At 33.6% G+C, this 26,909-nt stretch overlaps 3 protein-coding genes across 6 annotated transcripts; 1 reads left to right on the top strand and 2 right to left on the bottom strand.

Moving 5' to 3' along the window:
- Nucleotides 1-6,830: 6,830 nt before the first annotated feature.
- Nucleotides 6,831-14,420, top strand: LOC120070097 (ion channel CASTOR-like). Of its 4 annotated transcripts, XM_039021950.1 has the most exons (13): nucleotides 6,832-7,335; nucleotides 7,411-7,482; nucleotides 7,627-8,241; nucleotides 8,425-8,607; nucleotides 9,106-9,165; nucleotides 9,229-9,432; nucleotides 9,594-9,842; nucleotides 10,387-10,485; nucleotides 10,717-10,911; nucleotides 11,042-11,134; nucleotides 12,793-13,056; nucleotides 13,318-13,553; nucleotides 14,218-14,420. In XM_039021950.1, exons 1-12 carry the CDS (start codon nucleotides 6,907-6,909, stop codon nucleotides 13,534-13,536), a joined length of 2,682 nt encoding a protein of 893 aa, XP_038877878.1. In that variant the 5' UTR covers nucleotides 6,832-6,906; the 3' UTR covers nucleotides 13,537-13,553; nucleotides 14,218-14,420. The 4 variants fall into 4 exon arrangements, with proteins under 4 accessions (XP_038877879.1, XP_038877878.1, XP_038877877.1 ...); XM_039021951.1 differs by lacking the exons at nucleotides 10,387-10,485; nucleotides 14,218-14,420 and adding an exon at nucleotides 10,233-10,331 and having other exon boundaries at nucleotides 6,831-7,335; nucleotides 13,318-13,724; XM_039021949.1 differs by lacking the exon at nucleotides 14,218-14,420 and having other exon boundaries at nucleotides 13,318-13,724.
- On the bottom strand, nucleotides 13,637-14,594 carry LOC120070100. Its single transcript, XM_039021954.1, has 2 exons — nucleotides 14,252-14,594; nucleotides 13,637-14,057 (listed from the first exon to the last, which is right to left on the bottom strand). The coding sequence occupies exons 1-2, from the start codon at nucleotides 14,416-14,418 to the stop codon at nucleotides 13,823-13,825; spliced, it is 402 nt and encodes a 133-aa protein (XP_038877882.1). The 5' UTR covers nucleotides 14,419-14,594; the 3' UTR covers nucleotides 13,637-13,822.
- Nucleotides 14,595-15,096: 502 nt separating this feature from the next.
- Nucleotides 15,097-17,762, bottom strand: LOC120070099 (60S ribosomal protein L5). The gene is made up of 9 exons (XM_039021953.1): nucleotides 17,641-17,762; nucleotides 17,220-17,289; nucleotides 17,047-17,138; nucleotides 16,718-16,844; nucleotides 16,558-16,637; nucleotides 16,358-16,474; nucleotides 15,801-15,935; nucleotides 15,531-15,700; nucleotides 15,097-15,424 (listed from the first exon to the last, which is right to left on the bottom strand). The coding sequence occupies exons 1-9, from the start codon at nucleotides 17,641-17,643 to the stop codon at nucleotides 15,313-15,315; spliced, it is 906 nt and encodes a 301-aa protein (XP_038877881.1). The 5' UTR covers nucleotides 17,644-17,762; the 3' UTR covers nucleotides 15,097-15,312.
- Nucleotides 17,763-26,909: the final 9,147 nt, after the last annotated feature.

The following is a 26,909-nucleotide window of genomic DNA, read 5'->3' as shown; positions in this document are numbered from 1 at the left end:
GTATAAGATCGGACCATGAAATGATTAGTCTCTTTATATAACGTCGTTAATAAAAGAGACTTACATTTTACTAAGATGACTATAGGTGACATGACCTGAATTCTAAGTGAGTTGTGAACTCCTGTTCATGAAGGCGGTCCTTTGATTTGTATGGGTAAGAGTAGTCAGATTACTAACTCAACAAGCCTACCATTTTGGGGATTCATCTAACTGGGGAGCTGGGAACTCAGCTACATAAGACGAAATTCATTCCTTCCCCGATCATTTTCTACGGACTTTTATTTGTTCACTTTAATCCTTAAAGATAGTTATTCATAGCTGTTACTTTACTTTTAAATTATTAATAAAAAATATTGTTTGCATTTTTATCAAATATATTCAACCCACCAAATGAAGCTATCAAATGGGTATTATTAACGCTTGTTGCTGATCACTAGCATGCTTTAACCCATAGATGAGTGCTAGCCCTACAATTTATTATTATTAATAATAATAATAATCAACAACAATAACCATATTCAATTTCACGCATTCTTGTCGACTAATTTCATTTTTGAATATTAACATGGAAATTAAAATTCTCATTCATAAAATATTCTTGATTTTAATAGGTTTCATTTTAGGCTCATGATCAAATCTTGAGTTTTAAATGAAAAATAAATCAATAAAAATGAAATTGAAGCCTAACAAGTATTTAGGAAGAAAATCAAGCCTTTTAAGAATGGAAATTGTTGTAATAAAACAACAGCAGAACCATAATTAATATATAACTAATTATTTTAAGAATTTAAGTATCAATAAACACTTCAAATATACAGGATGAAATTTGAGAAAAGAAGAAGTACGGATTAGTTTCCACCCGACCTACAACACATGAAAGAAAAGATTTTAAATCTATCAACCATAGAAATAAACAAGAAGGATACAAAAGAAAAGAAAATTGAGACTAAGAAGAGTACCACCTTATGTATAATAGAATGAGGAAATGTGAAGCTTCGCTTGTTCTCTAATAAGTTGAACACTATGACAATCAATAAACAGATGCTTTAGTAATAATATAAAGAAAAAAGTGAAAGTGACTTAACAGGAGATGTGATAAGCAACACAAAAGAGAGAGAGAGGGAAGGGACTTACCAATAATGGTTTGGTGAAGATAGGGTTGTCCTCATAGTTGTAAGGAAAAGAAGATTCATTTATAGAGAAGAGAAGATATTGACATTCTATGTGATGGGTAGGTCAAGTTTAGGTGTACCTATGATAATAAGTACACCTTGGAAACCCCACCTAATGAAATAAAGTGAATAGTGTACAATTAATATAAACCAAATACATTGAGAACCAAGGAAACCACTACTATCAATCACATCAATAGGGTACTTGCAAACCACTACTTTATGAACCACTACTTGCAATCAAACTAGAGTAAACCAAACAAGAACAACTTGGGAACCAAACAAGAGTTATGACATAGTTGCAACGAGATTGAAAAAAAAAAAAAAACAAGGAAGCCAACAAACAATCAACTATCTTAATATTATGCTTAGACAATAAGAACCAGCCTCAGAGCAACAAAATTCTTTCTTAAGTCGTTCTGAATTTCAGATAATATGATTATCATGGTAAATCATATACATTGATCATCAGAGTCAATGTAAAAACAATCATTGAAATATTAGCAAAATAATCAAAGACTAGTAATAATGCAAAAACATTCATTGAAATAGTAGTAAAATAATCAAAGGTCGATAATCAAAGACCAAGAACTGTAGCAATGCAAAAACAGTCATTGAAATAGTAGCAAAGTAATCAAAGACCGATAATCAAAGACCAAAGCAATACAAAAACAATTATTGAGATAGTAGCAAAATAATCAAAGACAAAGAACAGTAGCAGTGCAAAAATAATCATTGAAATAGTAGCAAAATAATCAAAGATCAATAATCAAAGACCAAGAATAGTAGCAATGCAAAAACAGTAGAAGCAAAATAATCAAAGACAAAGAACAGTAGCAATGCAAAAATAGTTATTGAAATAGTAGTAAAATAATCAAAGACCGATAATCAAAGACCAATAATAAAAAACCAAGAACAGTAGCAATGCAAAAACAGTCATTGAAATAGAAGCAAAATAATCAAAGACAGAACAAAACAGAACATTGAAATTAAGCATAGAGACCGATAATCAGAGAAAAACAATCATTGAACAGAACAAATACATTGATCATCAGAGACCGATAATCAAAGACCAAGAATAGAACACTAAAATCAAGCATAGAGAAAAATAATCTGAGTAAGCTAAAAAGATGTGTAAAAATAAGCTTATGTTTGTCAAAAAAAAAAAAAAAGAAGGAAAAAAATATACAGTGACTGATCATCGGGTGGTGAAGAGAAAGAAACTTCCATTGGATCTGGTAACCCTACAAAGATTTGAACACCATCCTCCATCCCCTACCATGCTTCAAACGAGGATCTCCATCCCCTACCAAGCAAGATCTGAGCTCCAACATGGTTATACGATTTCGGACTCAGATAGACAGGAGGGACAACACAAAAGATTGAAGAACCGAAAGAAGCGGCAAGGGGAAACCCTTTTGGAGCAAAGAGAGCAAAGATAATCAAAAGAAGCGACAAGATAAAGGAGGAACAGGAGTGGCGTTCGGAACGATAAGATGAAAGAGGAAGCTGAAAGAAAGGGCTACGGATCTAGAGAAAAAACACAGATTAATACTACCAAACATACTGTAGTCTAGAAGGAATTTTATCAAATCCGACCAAAGAAAACCACAATGGTAGTCGATCGATAGGAACAAAGAAGAGGAAGCTCTAAAACCCATCAAGAACTACGTCGATCGGGAACAATGGCGAAACCCTAAGGAGAAGAGATGGAAGGAAACAGAGCAAAATAATCAAGCAATAATCGGAGTAAGCAAAACGGGGGAGAGCAAAACAATCAACCCAAATAATCTGTGGTTAAGTGAGATTTGTGCTCCAACTAGAGCCCTAAACGTTGGGTGGGCTATAATAGCCCACCACCCACTCTAAATAGGGGGCCCGAACGCCTCATAAGTTTTGAGTTTACTATGATTTAGAACATAGATTTTAGGACTACTTACAAATATAAACTTTTAGACCAAACTAATTATAAATATAGCATTAACCAAAACAAATTACAAATATGGCCAAATGAGTACAACCCATACAAAAAGACTAAAAAGCCCTTGGAAATGTAACAAGTCCACGACTCAGATATCTTTCCAGCCCATCTCATCCATAGTCCTATCCATAACCCAGATATCTCATTCCACGATCTTCTTCTACCCTCTTCCAACTAATCCAAAACGATCAATGATTGGGATCCCTCATCCAGAGCTCTTCGATATTTGATCTTATTTTGTTTTTTTCTGTTTTTTTTCGATCTTTATTCGGATCGGGGATCGATGTCGTCAATTCGACTCCAAACCGAAATAAAAGAAAATTTATAAGTACCAAACTACTATCACTACTAAAACATAGCAACAGTGGTAAGTCCGAGTCGATCCGCAAAGAAACGCGATTGGTTTCATTAAGTTAATTTTCTAACCAGAGCGATAAATGGGGGGATTTTGATGTAGAAGAGATAAATGCGTGAAATTGAAATAAAAGAGTAAATGTAATCTAGAATAGAAGTCTATCTAATTTCTAGAGCAAGAGAGAGTTCTTATGCAGTTGCTTTCATTAGGAATCAATTAATTACACTGAATCTGTCAACCCCTCAACCTATTAGAAATTATAATAGCTCAATTAGTCAATTTTGATAAAAATCCAAACTAGTACTAATTCAGTTTAAAACTTTTCCTTCTCAGGGATATACAAGTTAAAACTTAAAAGCATTAAGAAAGGGTTCAATTGTTGAGACATACTACAAGCCGGACAGTCATATCTTATAGCATGATTTATTTGGTAAGGATTATACTAGGGCATACATGAATTTGGCCAAAAACAGTCTAGACCCTAAACATGCGTTCCTAATACGTGCAACTAAATCAATCAATAATACATAGGCTATGACGATTTTGCAGATAAGAATTTCAATAAATTAATTTGTCAGAAAAAATAGTCGAAACTCTATTAATATTAAAACGAATCCATCCAAAGAATTCACAAGAGTTCAGTTAAATTAATTAGAAAAGGTTCGAAAAATTAAACATAGGGCTCTTGCTCAAAATAAATTAGATAGAAATTACCTCTCAATTCATAAACAAATCAAGAACGATCATCCAATCCATCGATTACAACTCAAAAACAAAAGCAAAACTAACCTAAAGATACTGAAAATTGAAGGAAAAGGAAGAAGGATGAAGTTTTACTTTGGCCTCCATCAAATTGACCTCCTAAATTCAGCATATTTTGACCTAAAGACGAATGGAGGTATTTTTAGAAAAAAATCGTAGCGTCGCAACGCTGGGAAGAGCGTTGCAACTCTAAGAAGAGCATTGCAACGCTGGCGTTGTGCAACTTCGGAGCACTGCAATGCTACACATTATGCCTTAGAGCGTCAGGGCAAGCGTCAGGCTAGCATTGCAACCCTATAAGTGGCAATTTCGTAATTTTCACTATTTTGAAGCCTGGCTGCTCAAATCATCTCCAAATGCTTCAAATTAGTCCCATTTCACTCCAATTTCTTGGTTCTACCTCCTTAGGGCATGATACCTACAAAATAAGACAATAAACACATAAAATCCATTAACGAGCTTAAGTTAAACTAATAATAATAGCTCTTTTTTAGAGCTATCAATCTTCTTCAAAATCCTAACCCAACGATATTCCATCACTGACACAATAGTAGTATCAGTGATAGAAACGATCCATGATAGACATCATATGTAGTTCATTTTGTCATATATATATATAGAGAATATTATTTATTTTTTTTGAATAATTTATATAGAATATTGTTGGATCATTGGTTGAATTAGTGCAAATTATATCCCTTTATGCTTTATATTTTAAATTTTTAAGAACTAAACTCTTGTTATTATGTAATGGGTGATCAGTGATAGATCAATGTCAATGATAGACCAATATTGGTGATAGAAATCACAATGACATTGCTTGAAATTAATCACAGTAACTTCATATGTAGTTCATTTTATTAAATTATGTCCTTTATGCTTTCTATTTTAAAGTTCTAAGGACTAAACTCTTGTTATTATATAATGGGTGATCAATGATAGATCAATGTCAATGATAGACTAATACCAGTGATAGAAAGCACAGTGACATTACTTGAAAAGACAAAAATGACGTGAAGTTGAGTTCATTGGGTTCATTTCACGAGACAAAAGATAGAAATAACATGAAGTTAAGTTCATTTCTCATGAAATTCGTCTCGTGAAGTAACTTCACGAGACAAATTTAAAATATAAAATTTCAACCACAATTTGAATGTTAATGATACCAAAATCCAATAAGATCGATAATTGTATTGAAGAAATAGATACATCCAATTGAATTTCCTTTAATATCAAACTTATAAAACTCTCAAAACACATAACCTCATCGACCAATACGCCTTTAGTCTTGTAATTCAAGTAATTATGTTTATCATCTCACCGTCCACTATGAAACACCACTACTGCAAGCTTAATCATAAACTCATAACATTGATAGACTAGTAGAATAAATGGAAAACAATATCTATCAGTGATAGACTAATATCATCGATAGACTATGATATGTATCTATCATCGGTAGACTAATATCAGTGATAGGAGTTCATGACTACTAATCTCATAATCGCGCAATAAACAATAAAGAAGACATACCTGGAAAACGCACATTAGCTTGACCAAAAAGAAGACAGATGAAGAAGAAGCGGGAGAATGAAGAGTTGGAATTGATGAAGAAGCCGCGGAAAAATATGACATGAAAAAACAAATAAAAAACGATGAAGACGACGTTGGGACAAGAAGGTTATTTTAGGAATTAAAAAAAAAAGTAAACGTATCTTTCCAAATATTCTATATATGCAATTAGTTTTTAAAAATGATATATATTTATTTATCTATAATAAAAACACCACCTATTACATATTTCCTAAATTTTAAAATTCTACAATTTTATCTCTAAGATTTGAGTTTTATTTCAATTTAATTATAGATTTTAAGATTTACACGGTTAAACTCAATTTTTCACTAAATATTAATTAATTTAAAATAATTACAAAATGAAAATTTAAAATCAATTTATAGTGATAAAAATAGTGCAACTTAATTAATTAATTTTTAATTTTTAAAATAAATTAATAAACACTAAGAAAGATTAAAAATAAATATTTAATGAAAAACTAAGAGTGTAATTCGTGAAATTTATGGACTAAATTGAAACAAAACTCAAATCTCAAGCTAAAATTGTAACATTTTGAAACTTAAAGGTATATAAATTGAAATCAAATTTAAAACTTAAAAGCTAAAAGCACACCATTTTAAAATTCACAGATTAAATATAAGTTAAACCAAAAATTATTTTTCTATGAAACAAAGGTGTATACAATGTTTAAAATATCGATGTCGACTAAAATATCGAAATCTTAATTTTACGAAAATTTCGATAGAAATATCAATAAAATTTTGATTTCAATAGATATTTCAGAAAAATTATAAAAATAAATAAATAAATAAACATTTTATACTTTTAGATAAGTTAACATATATATTATTTATATTATATATTCATAAGTGATATTTTATTATTTAGTTATTATGTTTCTTATATATTTTTAAAAATATAACGAAAATATGAATTCACATATCACGTCAATATCGAAATCGTGGAAATGTATAATTTAATCGGTGGCCATGACCAACTACGAAAAGAAGCTCTCGCTTTTATTTCTAAAATACCCTGATCATTTTATGTAATTACCGCGATGTCCCTTGACTCTGAATCATCTCCTTCCTCGAGCAGGGACTGGTTCTTCCCTCCACAATCCTTCGTGCAATCTTACCCCGCCAAATCTCACAACTACATCCGTCGATTTTCTGAAACTTCTCGGATATCACGGCGTTATACCGATTATCAGAGGTATCGGAAGACTTCATCCTGTATTTCTGATTCGCATTCGTGTTCAACGATCAGTAATGATGTCAAGTTTGCTCGTACTCGAAGGAGGTTTGATTTTGATCGCCGCAGCGACCTGTCGCTTAAACGTTCTGAAGTGGAATTTTCTTCAAAACGGAAGTTGGAGCTGCCGGACTTCTCGAGCTCGGCGAAGAAAGTCTCTGATAACTCTCGTTTATCTAGGCCGATTGACAGTACGCTGAAAGTTCGATGGCATTTCTTGGCTATTGCATTATCGGTTTGTTCTCTCTCTCTCTCTCAACGTATCTTGAGTTGTTAACGATTTGTAGTTGACATGCTTGTATTTATGTAGATTTTTGTCGTGATTTTTGCAAAAATGGTGCATGTAAACTTATCTTTACAGAAGCAAGTCAACGACTTAGAGGTACTTAATTTTCCAATTATGATTTCGGTGGACGTTTGATTCTCATGCCATTACCTCTTTTTGTCGTTATTTTTATGAATTCAACGAGCTTTCCTACTCCTTGTGCTGCTCACTCCCTCAATGTAAGTTGCTTTCCACCTGCAGACCCGGATTTCTAATCTTAACATCAAATTACGAGCTTGCAATTTGTTTGACTCTGGAAGTGAAGATGATGTACGTTCACCAGACGATCTTGCTGATGTTGTTACAGATAAAAGATTAAAAACTTTAGCCTTAATCGCATCCCTTACACTGTTGTTTGCCCCTATCATTATCCTCAAGTATATTGACTATATCTCTAAATCAAGATCATTGGATCATAATTTGGAAGAAGTTTCACTCAATAAGCAGCTTGCGTATAAGGTGGATGTTTTTTTCTCTATTCATCCATATGCTAAGCCACTGGCATTGTTGATAGCAACTCTACTACTGATTATGATTGGAGGTTTAGCACTGTTTGGAGTGACGGATGATAGCTTAGTCGATTGTCTTTGGTTATCTTGGACATATGTGGCTGATTCTGGAAACCACGCCAACTCTGAAGGTATTGGTCCGAGGCTAGTATCAGTTTCCGTTAGCTTTGGTGGGATGTTAATATTTGCTATGATGCTTGGCCTTGTATCCGATTCAATATCTGAAAAGTTTGACTCACTTAGAAAAGGAAGAAGCGAGGTTGTTGAAAAAAATCACACTTTGATCCTTGGATGGAGCGACAAACTGGTAAAAGTCTAATTTCTGCTCATCTTACGTTGTCATTTACTAAACATTGTGGAAACAATCTGCATGGTTTATGCCTTTATAATAATTACCTGATGCAAAATCTGGTCCTTAAAGTAGTTATTAGCTCATTGTAATTGATCTTCTTCTCCTGTTTCTGTGTGCAATGCAATTATGTGGATCTAGGGGTCACTTCTGAATCAGATTTCTATAGCCAATGAGAGCTTGGGAGGAGGAACTGTTGTGGTGATGGCTGAACGAGACAAAGAAGAAATGGAACTTGAAATTGCTAAAATGGAGTTTGATTTTAAGGGTACCTCTGTTATATGCAGAAGTGGAAGCCCCTTAATTCTGGCAGACTTGAAGAAGGTACTTCTATGTGGTGCTGATATTTTCTTCCATCTGTCAAGAAGTTTTCACCTTCGGAAATAACTAACTCAAACTAGTTGTAGCCCCTCTACTTGCTCAACTAAACTGAAATATTTCATTTATTAACATGAAGTTAGAGTCATCAAATGAACTATTTCCGAGGCTAATAAATTGATTTCTGTCCTAACTTTATGTATTTGATTGTATTTCTACCCGTGACTAATTGTTACTTTATATTTCTTAAATTTTGTGAGATTTGTGAATTGTTAAAAATACAGCAGCTTAAAGAAGCCTCTTTAGGCTGCTAATCAAGTGCATCTTTTCATTGTGATAGCAGTGCTGCAAGAAGGGTCCTCTCAACAAGTGTTGCACTCACTTTCTGTTGATTCACCCTTTTGGCAGACCCATACAATGTCTTTCTGATCCATGAATACCATAGATTTCCAATTGTGCATATCATTATTTTCGTTAGAAGTTTTGCTAACACCATATATACAGGTTTCTGTGTCAAAGGCCCGTGCAATTATTGTCATTGCTGAGGATGGAAATGCTGATCAAGTAAGTGGATTGGTATCATTGAGTTGTGATGCTTGATCTGTATTTGATATATGTAATTTGCAGAGTGATGCCCGTGCATTGAGAACTGTTTTAAGCCTAACTGGAGTTAAAGAAGGGCTGGGAGGGCACATAGTGGTGGAACTTAGTGATCTTGATAATGAGGTTCTTGTTAAACTTGTTGGTGGAGAGCTTGTTGAAACTGTTGTGGCTCATGATGTGATTGGTCGCCTAATGATTCAATGTGCTCGCCAGCCCGGACTTGCTCAGGTTTTTATTGAGTTAAATCAGCTTGTTTTATTTTTTAAAGATAAAATAAAATATTGTCTCCATGCTTCTCAACGTGCATGCTCTACCTTATTGTTTCATATAATAATTCCTTTTTGCATCTTTTATGAGCAAAGCATGTATTTCTTTTCATATGGTTGTAGATTTGGGAAGATATCCTTGGTTTTGAAAACTGTGAATTCTACATCAAAAGATGGCCACAATTGGATGGTATGCATTTTGAGGACATATTGATCAGCTTTCCTGATGCGATTCCTTGTGGAATCAAGGTTGCATCACGAGGTGGAAAAATTGTACTGAATCCTGAAGACTCGTATATCCTGGAAGAAGGTGATGAAGTTCTTGTTATAGCAGAGGATGATGATACTTACACTCCAGCTGCTTTACCTACGGTGCTTTCATTTCCCTGCAGGAACATTTTTATTTCCATACTAAGGGCATTCACGTTCTGTTTACTGTATTGCTTGCCTTTCCTTTCCAATGGAAATTTTTCTGAATTTATTTGTCTAATAAACTATGCTGACAAAGGGAAATCTTGAGAGTGAGAGAGAAAATCTTGAGAGTGAGAGAGAGAAGTATTGTTCCTTTGTGCATCTTGGCAAAACCAGCATGAAAGCCTCGGAAGATTCTATTTCGTGGATTGAAGAAAGAGTGACAAAGTTCTTATTTAGAGGGGGGGGAATGCCCTGATAGCTCTCTTTGGATGATGCCTATAATGGGTATAAGTGAGGAAACACCCTACAATTAAAACTTACAATATTGCAATTAATTTGATCATTCAGGTAAGAGAAGCTTCATTCATTCATATTGCAAGACCAACAAGAAAGCCACAGAAGATTCTACTTTGTGGATGGAGGAGAGACATTGACGATATGATTGTGGTGAGTACTTTGTATTAAAGCCCTAATTATTTCTTCTTGGCGTTGAATGCTGCAGGTCTGGAGGGGAAGTCTTCCCAAAAAATTTCTTGTTCCAAAATCTGCTGAAAGAATCCTGTTGTGTGGTTGGCGGCGAGATATGGAGGATATGATTATGGTAATGTTATTAAGATCTGAGAACATGCTCCCTGTGCTTCTTGGGTGCAGGTCCTAGCGTTTACAGCATGATCATAGTCATTTTGCTGCATTTGTCCCATTTTTCATATACAAATTTTAACTACTGAGCGTAGATTTCTTATTTGTTCTTTCTTCTTTTACAAATTCATGCATGCTGCTTGATTTATGGGAGTGAGCGCTCTATTGCCCTCATTGGTTTCTACAACTATAGGTATTGGATGCATTTTTAGCACCGGGTTCAGAGCTTTGGATGTTCAATGATGTTCCTGAGAATGAGAGGGAAAAGAAACTTGTTGATGGTGGTCTTGATATCAGCCGATTAGAGAATATATCCTTGGTTGACCGTGAGGGAAATGCTGTAATTCGGCGTCATTTGGAAAGCCTTCCCTTGGAGTCATTTGATTCAGTGAGTAGCATGATTTATTTTCTCACCCTGGAGCAGAAGTATGAGTAGAAAACTACTTTGTTACCGTTACTAGTAAATTTCTCTTTTCGTTGTATTTTATCCTGTCGTGACATAATCACAATCTGTACAGATTTTGATTCTTGCCGATGAATCTGTAGAGGATTCAGCTATTCAGGCTGATTCAAGATCCCTAGCAACCTTGTTGTTAATACGTGATATCCAGGTACTTCTCTTAAATTGGATGTTCATATATATTAAGGTCTGTTTGGTGGAAAATCTGAAAACAAAGAAGTAAATTAAAACAGTTATATATCATGTTTTCAAATATATGTTTGGTAACCGAATTTAGAAATGGGCTTCTAATTTAAACAATTGTAAACTAATTGTAGTTACTCACTAAATATTAGTTGACAATAATTTATTATTAATTTATTTATGAACATGTTTTATGTTAAAAAAATTGTATAATTATTGTTTTGTAATATTATATAATTTATAGGAAAATTCGAAGTTTTAGTCCCTATGGCTTGGAGTAAGTTAAAATTTAGGTCTATGGTTTATAATTAGAATTTACTCCCTATGGGATTTAATAAAACATAGGGATTATATATGAAGTTATATCAAACAATAGGAGCAAAATTCTAAATTTTAAAATGACTAACTTTATCCAAACCATAGGGACCAAACTTGGAATTTAACCTAATTTAATTTATAATACATTAAATAATACATATTTTAATTTAAAAAAATAAATTGGGTTTATAACATGACATACTATATTTCTAAATGTTTTTATCTTTATTTAATATAATGTTGCATTTTAAATCTTAAAATTCAAATTTTGGATACAAAGAAAACATAAAATGTTGTTTTTAAATTTTATACTATTTGGATCATAGAATCCAAAAACAATTTTTAGAAACAAAATTTGGGTTGTCTATCAATCATATATTTCCTAAATTCTATAAATCAAAAAACATAAAACCAAATTCGGATTGCAAACCAAAAAGGCTTTTAGTTTCTTGTATGACATTAACTGCTCTAGTTATGTCCATGGGAGTCAATCCTTCTGTCTTCATGGTTTTTTTTCCCTCGTAGACATATTACTTTTTTTCCTTAAGAAACTTTTTAGAATCATATTATTTGATTGCTTCCCATTCATTCCATCTTTCGGGGTCATTTTTATACCAATCCTGAAGAAACACGTAATTTCTTTGTTGTTGGATGAGTAAGGGCTTCAATTGAATTAATAAACAAAAAGACACTGATTGATGAACTCTTTTTCCAAAGAATTCCATCCAGAAACATGAAAATAAAAGTGTTAACACTCCATCTGTACATACCCTTTCAAAGTTTAGTTTCTTTCATACAAAGGTGCAAAAAGTAGAATTTTGCATTGACATAAATCCTAGCACTGCTCATGAAAGGGATGCTTCATGAAAATTTATACGAGGGAACCTCGTGTTCAAAAAATTTTCAGTAGCCACCACCAATCATAGAGCGTGAAGTCTGAGGAATAATGGGTCTTGAGTCTTCGCATCATTCCTACAAAAGGCTGCACCGTGGAGCCATTGAGAAGATGAGAATATACCCTCCTGTCCAAATTATTTTGGACATTGAACAAAGAAAAAACTTCTCACTTTCTTGGTGCCACTTGATTTTCGACCCCATACAAGAAATGGAAGGGATGCCATCTGGCCCTTGAAGAAGTTGAGTTAGACAGGGTGCCAACACTTTACATACATACATACATACATATATGTATATATTATTTGGGCCATTGGCCATAAAATCTTGCTTTTGGAGTCTTACAGTTCCTTTTGCTGTTATATGTCGAGGGTTTCATCGTCATTTGCTCAATCAGACTTGTGGTTTTTGCAGGCTAAGCGTATGCCGGTCAGGGATGCTAAGACTATAGCACACAGGGGAAGTTTCTCGCAAGGCTCCTGGATTGGAGAAATGCAGCAAGCTTCTGATAAGTCGGTTATTATAAGTGAAATTCTGGATCCAAGAACTAAAAATCTGCTTTCAATGTCAAAAATCAGTGATTATGTCTTGTCCAATGAACTTGTCAGTATGGCCTTAGCTATGGTGGCTGAGGATCGACAGATAAATGATGTTTTGGAGGAGCTCTTTGCAGAAGAGGTACCTTTTCTTTTCAATCAGAAGCGAGATGCATATCATCATAAGGAAAAACGTGATTACTTGTGTTCCTAACCTTCATTGAGAAAACTCTTCAATACCGCATACAACCCATTCATCCATAGGCACTGAACATTTATATTCCCATTATATCCGTTCTAACATGTAGTTTTAGTTTGTTTTTTAATTCTTTTTCTTTCTTTTTTGGTAATCCCTCTACTACTCTGGCATACTCATAACCTGCCGCTTTTCTGTTATTCTCAGGGTAATGAATTGCATATAAGGCAAGCTGATCTATACCTTCGTGAAGGGGAGGAACTGAGTTTCTATGAAGTACTTTTACGAGCTCGACAACGAAGAGAGATTGTGATTGGTTACCGTTTGGCAAATGCTGAAAAAGCTGTTATCAACCCTCCAGCCAAAAATGAGCAACGGAAATGGTCTAAAGGAGACGTTTTCGTAGTGATAGCCGAAAAAGAATGACCTCCATATTGACAATGGTAATTATTCATCATTTCAGCAATCTGATTTTCATGGTAGAATTCAGAAATCAATTCCATCAAGGCTCCAAAAAAAAACAAAATTTATAATAACTCTAATCACATTAGGCCCTTGAAACTCATAAAATAGAGTACAATACAATCAATAGAGTGGCAACATAGCCTTAATCACATCTTACTTCACAAACGAATATCGGAGTTGTTAATATAATATGCACTCTTTATTCAGAAGGATTAAAAACATCAAAAAGTTTATGGTTTCAGAGAAATTATTCAGGTGGGGGTTGGTCAACTGGCTTCCCTTTCGCTCTTAGCTTGGCCGTAGCTTCTTTCAGGGCTTCCTTCCTCTTTTTACTAGCTAACACTTTTGCCTGAACCCCACTCAGATTTGGGTCCTTCTTCTCTTGTGGTGGAGGTGGTGGTGGCCTTCTCGCAGCCGCCTCCGCACTCCGGTCAACCACATTCAGTCCTAGTATTGCCCCTGTCAGGATCAAGAAAGCATTTCTGCAATTTTGAACCACGCCACATTTGTTAGATGTGGCTGATAATTTCAGAGGAATTTGAACAAATTGACGTCTTTAGCAACTATTCATAATAGTCTTTTAAACACTTTCCGAACAGAGTTTAAATAAAAATGACTTTTGAAAAATATATTTTTCTCTAGTCAATCCAAAATACTTGTTGCTCTGGAATTGTACCTGCGAGAGATGAGATGGCTACATGGAGTTCTATTACAAGCATTACTGCGAGTTTGCAGATTTGGAAGCCTTTGATTAGAGCATTGCATGCCGCTGATTCGGGTAGAGCGTGAGAGGGCGGCTGTGACATTGGCTGTGGCCGATATAGAAGATAGTGAATGTGCCATTGTTTTTCAATCTCACATTACCATATGAGGGAGTTTATGATATTAGAATTTTCAATGTTCCGAGTCTCTTGTGCGAATCATTTCTAATGTTTAAACAGACTGTCAAAGAGGATATCGCTTGGGACTTCTGAAGAGTATGGTTATTGATATCTATTGGTCAGTAGTAGATAAGGCAATGTAGTTGTGGGCCCCAATTTTCTCTTCCATTTTTGGCGTGGAAAAAGGAACTTCAAAAGTATGATCCATAAGTTCAGTAACAAACCGTTGATTATGCTCTAATTATAATTACATGTTTCAAGTTAGTTGAATTTATACTTTGAAAAGTTACAAATTTAGTTCTATAATTTGATAAAACTAAATAAATTGTCCCCTACAACTACCAAACCACAAGACTAGATTATGATTATTTGTGATTATTTATGAATTCCATCGAATGTCCAAATTGTAATTATAAATCATATGGCTAAAACTCAGAATTTGTAATTGAATCTAACAGAGACCGTAATCACTACATTTTGTACTTAAAAGGAAATAACAGTAATCACTGAATTGACCCTTTTATCTCAAAAAAGAACTCATCAATGAGAGAAAGGAAACAGGAACGTCACAATCTAATTCCGTAAGAGATTCAACATTAATATAAATTGCCATTCCATTTTTAATAGTGAACGAATGAGGTTGAGTCAAAACTTGATTGCATTAGAAGAGATTATGACTGGGTCTCAAAAAGTGATAAAGTCGAGATGAGCAAAAGACATAATTAGCTAACTGAACACTCCAAAGAAGTGAAAAGTTCTAGACCAACAAAAGAAGCTTAAAATAATAAATAACAGAACTGCAATAAAATCCTTGGATGAAGACACCAACTCAAGTCGTTTCATAATTCTCATCTTTTCACTCGTCATCCTCGTCGTCGTCGTCAGCATCTGCTGCAGAGTTAAGGGCATTCAAACGCTCAACCAATTGGGCTTTTCTTTCATCGTATGTCAGCTTCTTCAAGTTGTACCTATCACCATTCAATAATAAACACAAGAAAATGTTATCTAAACAATGCCCAACACAACAAAAAAAAAAATTCTATCAATCATCAAAAACTAGAGATCAGTTTCTACCTCTTGTGTGTCTTGGGTTGTGGCTTGTCAGATTTCTTTGCTGATGGGTCTGCACGAATGGCAGCATGAACTTTCTTGTATAAGCCCTCAATGTCATCGGCCTCGATGCCCTTCTTGATGTATTGGCTGAAGTGAGATTGATATTTCTCTGGTTCATCTTCCATCAAGGTCTGGAAGTTAAGCATACAGAAATGCAAATTTGTTGATCAGCTTTTTCTGACAAATGAAATAAGATCCAAATTGTAAATCAAACACACGGATTAGGCTTACACGCATGTAGGCAGCTACATGTCCACCAAAAATATACTTCCGATGAACTTCAGCATCAAGCTGCTTACCATCCTTGGTATAACCAGCAAACCTCTTGTCACTATGAGGAATGTCCAATCCACCATCCAAAGCTCCCTGCATTTTACAAAATTGAGATTCATTTGCAATCCTTCACAAGCACCAGATTCAAACGACAAAACAATCAACTAAAGAAACAAGATGGTAATCCAATTCCTTTATATTACCAATTCAAATTTAACCCAGACAAAGAACTCCCATTAACTAAAAAGTCATAGAACCATGAAACGGTTCTAAAACCGATGACTTGCAATTACAAAAGAAATATATATATATATATATATATAATATATATATATATATATATTAGTTCCAAGGCAACTAGACCAGACACAATTAATTAAATAACAACTAGAACCAGTTCTCCTTGAGAAGTGTTTGACCTTTTAAGAAAATATTGATAAAAACACAACATAAGCTATATATGATGGTAATGATATTATCTAACTGAACTATAAACTGAATATGCAGTTAAGTACCTTCAGGGCACCAAAAACACGATTCCCAGTTGTAGTTCTGATAAGACCGACATCGAGGAGAGCGCGGAATGGCCTTCTGGTGTCTGCTGGCTCAACTGAGTAATCTTCACCAGTCGCCTATGCATGTGAGGTCATAGCCTTCAGAAAACTATAAATATGATAGATATAGGGTTAGAGGAAACCATTGCGATCCAAAATACCTCCACATTGCCCTCGTATTCAGCATCCATCTCAAGCATTTTCAAGACCCGTCGAGCCAAGAGAAGACCAGTGCAGTATGCTGAACAGTTACAAAAGAATTGTACATGATGTTAGATGGGTTAACGGTGATATTACAAGTACAGTAATAATGACACACACCTGCAGCATAGTTGGTGAGACCAACTTCAAGCCCATAATGGGGAAGCTCATGAGAATAAGCTGAAGCAAGGACCAAGTCACCAGCAATGCTAGCGGAAATAATTTGGGCTGTAATATCTTTGTTCGACTATTAAATGATGTCAAGGATATATTTCCCATGATTCATTAAATTAGATGTATAACTGGAATAATAAATACATACATACATACATACATATATATATAAACTCGACAAATAAGGGATTTTGCATTTTCATTATCCAGGCTACACATGAAATAAATTAGTAAATGTCTAGACAATATACACATTCAGATCTTTCGAAGGATACAGTTCGAACAACAAAGCGATACTTGGGAGTATTGTATTTGTTCTTGTCTTGATTGATAAGACGGATTCTGGCCCGATAATCAGTCTTGCCCTCTGTGCATAAAAAGATTCAACAATCAAAAAGCTTGAAAGAAATCAAAACATTTATATGTTTTTAAATGGAGAAAAAATCACCTCTTCTTCTCTTGAACTTCACTTGATAACGCTTGAAGTAGGCCTTTGTTTTCTGAGCTTTGGCAAAAGCCTACAATAAACAGCTCGTCAACATTGAAACATATCACAAACGGCTATAGATCATCATGTATGACTTTGAATTCAAAGTTATAGAATCAGTAACCCCAAAAACAAGAAGAAGAAAAAAAGACATTAGCTCCGATTTGTGATAACAGAGTCACAAAGCAGTTTTGTGAAATGGGATGGTCAAAAACTAAACCTAGGAGTCGAGTGACCAAAAACGGGAGCCAGTAAGGGGGGAAAAACGCTATCAACCTCAGTACAACTGAAAATAAGTAAACCCAACATGCATAACCTGAAATCTACAACTGCAGACGAGCAAATAGGTCGAAACAGATAATAAGCAAGAAGAAAGTCTCACCATTGTAGATTTGAAGCCGCGAGCGAAGAGGAAACCCAAAGAGAATGGCGGAAGAGAAGAGAAAGAAATACTTTATATAAAAAACCCTAGGAGGGTTTTCTTTTTCTTTTTGGGTATAAAACCCTATTGTTTACGGGCTGACGGCCCATTTCGTTATTTATAGTGGGCCTGGCCCGTTTATTTGTATTAACGAGCATTTAACATTTAAATGATGGGGAATGCGTCTTTTTTTCTTTAAAGAAATAAAACAATACATAACCATTAAAATTATATGTGTATAGCATGTAATCTATACTATATATATATATAAAGGGTTATGGTGGAGAATCTTTAGTTTCTTCTTTTGCCCTTACAATTATAATAAATTTCTATTTTGCCCTTCATTGAATAGTTACAAATTATGCTGTGAGACACGACTGTTCAGATAGAGGTGGATATACATTAAATCGACAAATTCATTCATATATGGATGTGATTCATATGGTAGATGTGCAACATCACCATCTATCAGTAAGGATGTGCCTAAAATGTTCTTTACTAAATTATTCTATAATTAAAGTTCATTTGATTAAATATTCTTTTCGTTCTTTGTTTTCTTTTTCATAAACCAGTTTTTTCATATAATAACTCATCAGGTAAAGACTTATCTTGCAATATTATTTATTTATCTAAATTTTAATTTGTTGTTTTTTAGTGCATTAAGTAAAGAAATCTTAAATTGTGGAGTATAATGTTTGTTTATTCTCTTATTGTTTTTCATTCAAGTTAATCAAGATCGAACGTTTTGTTCTTTAGTATTGCTATTTTTTTATGCATGACAAAGTCTCAAAGGAAAAAAAACTAAGATCGTATGTGGACTATGCACTTTTGGTCCTTTGAAAAGTTCACATGAAATGATGTGAAATTTGTAGAGACTTGATCGATGAATACATAGTACCTATTAAAAATGTCCATGGGTATCAATCACTCTTCTCACAATAAAACCATTGATTTAGTTGAGGGATATAATACACGAAGGCATGTTTTTCTACCTTTTATATAATTATTGAATGTTGAGCTACGCTCCAATGGTAAAGAGATATCTCTAAAATTTTGTTTATAATGAAATTCTCCTGTAATGAAAGTTCTATCTATTAAATACTTGTTTCATTCATTCTTTTTTTCCCCTCTTGGAATCAGTCTCTTATAAGAACACTAAAATTTTACCCATGGAATAATAAACTATCTTATTGTGCCACTTATTTATCACAGTTTTAATTTACAACTTTTCATTTTACTTCCATTATACACATATTTCAATCTTAATCATTTATGTGTGTTCTTAAGATATTTTTAATACATTTTTCAATACTTTTAAAATTTAGGGGTGTTATCGAGGATCGAAGAATATTTGTTTCATCTTTTATCCTTCTAATTATAACAAATTAAAAATTTACCCTTCAATCATTGTTGATAGGATGCAACTCTTCAAGTTGAGGTGTTCGTTTAAAGAGAGACATTGAATAATTGCAATGTTTTGCTAACAGGACACGACTGTTTGAAAGGATTTGATTACAAATCGAATCAACTCATCTATTCACGTAAGAACACAATCCAAATAGTAGGTGTAAAACATCACAATTTGATAGGGAGAGGTGTGCTTAAGATATTATTTACAAAGTTTGATATTCTCATATAATCAGAAAATCAAATTTATTAAAACACTTATTTATTTTTCCTCTCGAAGAATACCAAAGAATTTTATTTGAGGTAATAAACCATCATATTATATCACTATTTTATCAAATTCAATTGTATCCTTTGAATTGAAATTTTAATCATATCCACGTGGTTTCTTTTAATAATTTAGTTTTTTTTAATCTCTTTTATTACTTTTTAATTTCATGTCAAATATTTACTATTTAAACTCAATCGAAAATATAATTATTCAAAATTTAAATATTACATTTTAAAATTTTAAAACTACATACAACACATTTCAAAATTATTCTAAATTAATTTACGTAACAAGAAAACTTCGATTTTATACGTTTTTTAAAATTAATTTCAATTAAAATGATGAATTTTCGCGTGCATTGCAGGTATCTTTTAATTATTCTAAATCTAAAAGGGTTATGGGAAACTTTTCATATTTAAATCGTTAAATACAATTTTCACTATATATATATATATATTTTGTTAGAAGGGTAATATAAAAACACACACATATTCACATTTCATTTTAAATATTAATTTTATCTCTAATTTTGTCTAATTCACATTAAATTCTTAAATAATCTCACTATATTATATTAAGTTAAGTGCAATATAACTTTTAAGAAAATATCACATCATCGGCATTAAATACTATTCATTTTTATTTTCAAAATTTGTGTGGACTGAATTATACCAACAATTTCTAAGGTATCTTTTCTTTTATATACATATATATTTCTCATTTTCATATTTCATAATGATTTATTTTCTTTTTCACCTCCGCGACGTTCTTCCAATTTTTTCCTAACTCTTTATTTGTATATTTTTATATTGTTAACGATCCATTCTTCTTTTTGCGATTTAGATATTTCCTCCATCTTTTTAGTGCATTAGTCTTCTATGTTTATTTATTTTATTTACTACCGTCCTTCCTTACTAGTGGAAGGAGAAAGAGGGCAGATCAAGGAGAACATTCCTACGTTTTCTATTTATTTTAATTTTTTTAATCATCGTGTGCAATTCAAATTCAGATTAGAACAATTTTCTCTTTAATACAAGAATAGTTCTATTTTTTTAAGGAAAAAAAAGTTAAATAGTAGTTATAAATATATTAGAAATATGTTTTTATTTCTAATAACATTGATTATATTTTTATTTTATTATTATAAATGTAAATATTATTAGTATATTTGTTCTTTTAATATCAAATATTTAAATTAATAGATAAAAATATTCAATTAGGAACAAATTTGTTTAAAAAAACCATATTAAATCAAATTTGTTAGTAATGTGAACTTCAAAAAAAAAAAAAAAGATTATCAAGTTGAACCTAGATAAAAGTGATTAATAGCAGATCGGTAGGGAAACAAATAAAGTTATACCTAGTATATATATAAACAAATCTTTTTGAGTAATTATATATATATATAAAAAAAATATACTTTCACGTGTATTTTAAGTGGAAGCAATAACTTTAGAAAATCACACTTTTTTTTTTCTTTTCTACTCAAATTATAAGATCTATTGTTGGATAAACCACAAGTTTGAATTTAATTGGTTAATCAAATTATGTGAATAAAAAATTATAATAAATTTTAGAAACCAAAAGGTTTGCCCATATTCTTAACCAGGATCTTGAATTTTATGTAACTAAGTACAAATTCATATAAATATAATTTTAGATGCGTCGATATAATTTCAAATCATATAATATCGTCAAAACGAGCATAGTTCAACTAGCATACAAATGTGTTAGCGACCAATTTGTCTGTGGTTTGAACCTCCACTCACTATTGTATTAAAAAAATCACATAATGTTGACTATTAAACTATAATAAACCATTAGAGTATGATATCAATTTGTTAAATATAGAGATTGTTGGAGAAGAAATTTCAACCAAACAAAAAATGCCACCCTATCACAACAAAGTTAATTTGATTAAATTTAGGGCCATTTATGAATTATTGTGTCCCTAATTTAAAAAGTATAAAGACAAATAAATGGCTTATTAAAATGCCACGTGTCTTCTTCCATTCGGCCATTTGATCACAACGACGGCTTATCAACTTCAACAACGATGATACCTAGACCACGATTAATGAATTTGATCGGTGTTCTATTGGGTTTTAAGTCATAAATTGGATTGGACCAAGTAACTGAAGTCTCTTGGGTCCAAAATCCAACCCCATTCAACCCCGCAATGGAAAATTTTGGGTCGAAGAAAATATTGGGCCCAAGCCCAGACTTTAGCCCAAACCCAAAGGGGAATTGGGCCCAAGCCCAATAGCCTAAAGAAAATGGGCCCAAGCCCACCTAAAGCCTATGGAAATTTTTTATAAATAAAGTCCTTGCACTTTCATTTGGAGGTGGGAAGAATTTACAACAAAGTGTTAAAACTCTAGAGATCAAGACTAAACCTTTGAAGCTCTTAAGACTTTGAAGTTTTAGTTGATCTCAAGGTTACCACCTTCTAAAGATTGAAGAATTGGTAGACTAAAACTTTCTTGAATTATAGAAGGTCGAAATTCAAATTGATCTTAAATTTACAACTTCCTAAAGACTGGATAATTAGAATTTTTAGACTTTATCCTACGTTCGAGAGAAAGCATCAAGGGATCAAATATTAAAGATTGTATCTACTATACTGAAATCAATACAAATTTCACGAATTTAATTTCTTTGGATCATGTGAACGGATTGACACGTCTAATGGGACCGTCTTTATCTTTCATCTCTTTATCTACAACAAGATTTACCTAAAGAAGTCATGGCATCCAAAGATAATGCTCCCAAAACCTCAAGCGATGTCTACAGTAGACCAATTACTTGTAGTCGCTCCAAGGGTATTCAACAATCTGAAGAGCTGCCACCCTTTGAGATTGCGAGGAATATATAACAGATCTCAAAGTAATCCAAAGGCGGAATTGTCATTAGAGAAAGTCCTGCACTTAATAAGCATACTCCACATTATGAACAATCAAGTGAGGAGACATCATACTCAAATATAATGTCAGTCATGATGGCAAATGTGGGAACGAGTGAAGAAATAATGGCCGAACTCGAAAAGAAAGTTAACATGCTAATGAAGGCATTCGAAGAAATGGATTATGGGAATTTCATCTCGCAAGAATTACATCAAGAGTCGTGATGCTGTTGAGTCAAGTCATATACTCGTAGTCAAGAATAATGACAAAGGGAAGATTGTTATATAAGAAAGTCAACCACAAGATTTGACTTCAATTGTTTCATTATCAGTTTAGCAATTGCAAAAGATGATTAAAAACTTCATCAAGGCTCAATATGGTGGGCCTACTCAGACTTCCCTATCGTATTCCAAGCTATATACAAAGAGGATTGACAACTTAAGAATGTCAAATAGATGTCAGCCACCCAAGTTCCAATAGTTTGATGGGAAGGGCAATTCAAAGCAACACGTTGCTCATTTCATCGAAACATGTAAAAATGCTGGTACACCGGGAGATTTGCTGGTTAAACATTTTGTTCGAACTCTGAAGGGAAATGCCTTCAACTGGTACATTGACCTTGAACCTGAAACTATTGACAGTTAAGAGTAGTTTGAAAGAGAATTCTTCAACCGCTTCTACAGCACTAAGCGTATTGTTAGCATGATAAAGCTTACCGCCACCAAACAATGAAAAGGTGAGCCGAACATTGACTACATCAATCCCTAGAGAACATTAAGCCTTGATTGCAAAGATAAATTAATTGAACTGTCAACAGTGGAAATGTGCACTCAAAGAATGAACTTGGGACTTATGTATATCCAACAAGGATAAACCCTAAACATTTGAAGAGCTAACAACCCAAGCTCATGATATGGAGCTACTAGAGGAAGCAATGATTTACTGGTTCCAGAAGTAAAGAAAGAAAAGAAAGAAATGAAGAGCATCTAGAAGGTCGAAGAGTGCTACTAAAGAAGCTATGGTCGTCAACATGACCCCTTTAAAGTTGATATCTAAGGAGAAAAAATTTGAAAAATGTCAAGATGGGGGTGAGAAAAGAAGCCCAACATTAAAAAAGAGATAAGAAAAAGTTTACCCTTTTCCAGACTCTGATTTGCCTAATATGTTAGAGCAACTATTGAAGAAACAACTCGTTAAACATCTTGAATGTAAACGACTTACAGAAATGGGGAGAGTTAATGATCCCAATTACTACAAATATCATAAAGTTATTAGTCATCCAGTAGAAAAGTATTTTGTGTTGAATGAGCTAATTCTGAAGTTAGCTCAGGAGAAAAAGATTGGATTGGACCTCGACGATGTGGCACAAACAAATCACGCTGAAGTAATGATTAATCCTGATATTCGACTATCTGCAATAGGGAGTTTAATCCAATTTAGATCTCTTGAGCCTATTATTGTATATTCTTCACCGGAGGCATCACAGAAAACCGACCTCCAAAAAGTTGACTCCCAAGAAAAAAAAAGGAGCAAGTAAAAGATGCATATGAAAGATGGACGTTAGTAACTCGTCAAAAGAAGCATAAACAAAAATTTGTTTAGAAGGAATCTCATTCGTATCGATACTATAAAAGGAAGAGTAGGTCTCAAAGAAGAAAAACAAGGAATAATACGAGAAGACTTCGATCAACATCGAAGAAAGAGAGGAGCTTCATCGACCTCAAAAATCAATAACCTTGAAGGACTTCTTTCCAAAGAGCTTTCTAGTTGAAGTTGTTTCATGTCACATTGTCAGTACGACTGAAGATGACGACACCCCTTCAAATTCTGCTGAAGCAATGACCATGCTGGAAGAACTACCTTCTTTCAACATAAATGATTTGTTGTCACTCTTGCAGGAGCCAAAAATACGCTTGTTAAAATATTAAAAAATGATGGATTTCCAACTGCTTATGCATTATAAATAAATAGACGTGCTTCATGTTGTATATCAATATCATTCACTGATGAATATTTCTTACTTGGGTTAAAGCTTCATAATAAACCCTTATTTGTGTCAGGATATGTCCGAAGGAAAAAAAAACTTAGTTGAATCCTCATTGATAATGGTTCAACCATCAATATTATGCCAAAGTCAACCATGAATCAGTTGGGTATATCAGTAGAGGAGTTATCAAGTAGTAAACTGGTGATTCAAGGATTTAATGAAGGAGCACAACGAGCGATAGGCACAATTCATCTAGAAATCACCATATGGGATTTACAAGCAAGCACTATATTTCGATCGATTCAAAACCACTACAGGTTGTTGTTGGGGCGTCTATGGATTCATGAGAATGGAGTATAATCTCCACACTCCATCAGTGTTTTAAAATTCTATCAATAGAGAATTAGAAAGGTTGACGCCAACACCAACACATTCTCAGAGGTTGAGTCTCATTTTGTTGATGCAAAGTTTTATATAAAAATCAATAATATCAGTGAAGTTATATCAACCAAAGTTCTTGTGGCCAAAGGCACTTATAAGCCTGGACAACAAATGATCACAACAAAGAAGTCAAGTGAAGTAAATGCTTTCAATATTCGAGAGAATGATGAACCGACCACTCAAATCAAGTATGAGGTGTCAAAGAACGAAAAGACAACAAGCCCACAAGAAAAGGTCTCAAAACCTCCTGTCTTATGTTATGTTCCTCTTTCTCGATGCAAGAAAGGTGAATCGCTATTTGCAGAATGCTCCAAAAATCTAACTATCGAAGATGTCAAATTTTGAAGGAAAACTTCAGCACATCACTTACAAAGATGGATAAAGGAGAAGTAAAAAAGACTGAGAAAGAAGAAGTGAAAATAGTCCTTCCAGAAAAATGGACAAAAGATGGGTTCGATCCAAAGGCATATAAGTTGATGGCAAAGGCAGGTTACGACTCTATGGGGCTTAAAAACCTAAAGATATTTGACGAAAGGAAAGTTTTTTCCGACACAAAAGAAGCTTAAAAAATAAGGGTATTATATACCTAGTTCAAGAACTGGACTTGGATATAAGTCCTTCAAGCCAATTCGCATAACTGAAAAAAGGAAAGTAAAAGTTGCAAACACTTGTCACATTACCGTAGTAAAGAGCAACGATTCCAAAGAAGACAAAAGAAGCAAAGGTTAGAGAACTTTTGTCTTTAGTCACATTACTTCTTCAGTGGCACGTTATTTGATTTTTCAAAGGCTAGGTATGCCTGCAATTAAAGATAAAAATCAACATTAAGCTTTTGGCTCTACTTGATTTTCAGCTTTTCAGAGGCTAAGCAAGACTTTGAATAAGGCAAATAATGTGTGTCCGACTCCAACCATGTGGGCATTTGCTTTCAAGAGATTAAGCATGACTACAACAAGAAGCCATAAGCAATCTCTCATATCGGTCTTAGGCAAAGCATGCAAGGTGAAAAATGACAAAAAAATTCGCAGTGACGTTCCATCAAGAATGAAAAGGAAGTTGCTTGTTTTCGTATATATAAAAGGTTAAGTAAAGAGACACGATGTCATTATCACTCGACCTAAAGAGAATGACCTAGACAAGTTATTGTAGTGTCACAATAAAAGAAGCATCGAATGTTGAGGTGCTTGAAGGAGATGTGAAAGAAGCTCCATTATCGCTTTAGGATGGTGGCCAATCAACAATTGATGAGCTTAAGGAAGTCAACCTTGGCACGATAGAAGCGCCTCATCCAACCTTCATAAGTGCACAACTTGCTGATAATGAAGAAAATGAATATGTGAACTTACTCATAACATATAAAAGATGTTTTTGCTTGGTCGTACAAAGAGATGTCTGGACTTGATCCAAAAGTGGTTGTCCATCGCCTAGCAATTAAACCAAGATATCAGGCCAATCAAGCAAGCTCAGTGATGCTTTCGACCAGAACCGATTCCTCAAATTGAAGAGGAGGTTAACAAGCTAATGGAGGCTGGATTTATAACAAAGTCAAGTACTCAACATGGATAGCCAACATTGTTCCCGTAAGGAAAAAGAATGGTCAACTATGTTTCTGCGTGGATTTTCTTAACCTAAATAATGTGTGCTCAAAAGAAGACTTTCCCTTGCATATCACATAAATTATGGTGGATGCCACCACAGGGCATGAGGCTTTATTCTTCATGGATAGGTCATCAATATATAACCAAATTCGAATGGCTCTAGAAGATGAGGTAAAAACAACGTTTCGAACTCCAAAAGGTATATACCATTACAAGGTGATGTCCTTCAGATCAAAGAATGCATGTGCCATATACCAACATGCTACACAAACGATCTTTGATGATATGCTACATAAACATGTTGAATGTTATGTTGATGACCTTGTAGTGAAGTCCATGAAGTGATATGACCACCTAAAATACCTAAAGCTCATCTTTGATAGCCTAAGAAAATATTAATTAAGAATGAACCCCCTTAAATGTGTGTTCGGCGTGACTTCAGAAAAGTTTCTTGTGTTTATTGCAAGGCACCGTGGAGTTAAAATAAATTGATCTAAAAGTGATGTTATCCAGAAGATGCCAGGTATGAGAAACTTGCACGAGTTAAGAAGTTTCCAAGTTTGCTTGGCCTACATTAGAAGTTTTATATCTAATCTTGCAAGTCGATGTTGACCATTTTAGAG

The sequence above is a fragment of the Benincasa hispida genome, unplaced genomic scaffold (assembly GCF_009727055.1).
Source record: "Benincasa hispida cultivar B227 unplaced genomic scaffold, ASM972705v1 Contig916, whole genome shotgun sequence".
NCBI lineage: Eukaryota > Viridiplantae > Streptophyta > Magnoliopsida > Cucurbitales > Cucurbitaceae > Benincasa > Benincasa hispida.
Note: the sequence above shows the minus strand (reverse complement) of the source record. Positions and strands in the feature narration are given on the sequence as shown.

Excerpts from the sequence above, each read along its gene's own strand:
- LOC120070099 (XM_039021953.1), bottom strand. Across the intron at positions 16,638-16,717 it reads TCTCACCAACTATGCTGCAG|CATACTGCACTGGTCTTCTC; the intron begins GTGTGTGTCATT and ends GTAACTGTTCAG. Across the intron at positions 16,475-16,557 it reads AATACGAGGGCAATGTGGAG|GCGACTGGTGAAGATTACTC; the intron begins GTATTTTGGATC and ends TCACATGCATAG.
- LOC120070097 (XM_039021950.1), top strand. The coding sequence starts at position 6,907 with ATGTCCCTTGACTCTGAATCATCTCCTTCCTCGAGCAGGGACTGGTTC. Across the intron at positions 7,483-7,626 it reads AGCAAGTCAACGACTTAGAG|ACCCGGATTTCTAATCTTAA; the intron begins GTACTTAATTTT and ends TTCCACCTGCAG. Across the intron at positions 8,608-9,105 it reads TTCTGGCAGACTTGAAGAAG|GTTTCTGTGTCAAAGGCCCG; the intron begins GTACTTCTATGT and ends CCATATATACAG.
- LOC120070100 (XM_039021954.1), bottom strand. The coding sequence starts at position 14,418 with ATGGCACATTCACTATCTTCTATATCGGCCACAGCCAATGTCACAGCC. Across the intron at positions 14,058-14,251 it reads AGCCATCTCATCTCTCGCAG|AAATGCTTTCTTGATCCTGA; the intron begins GTACAATTCCAG and ends TCAAAATTGCAG.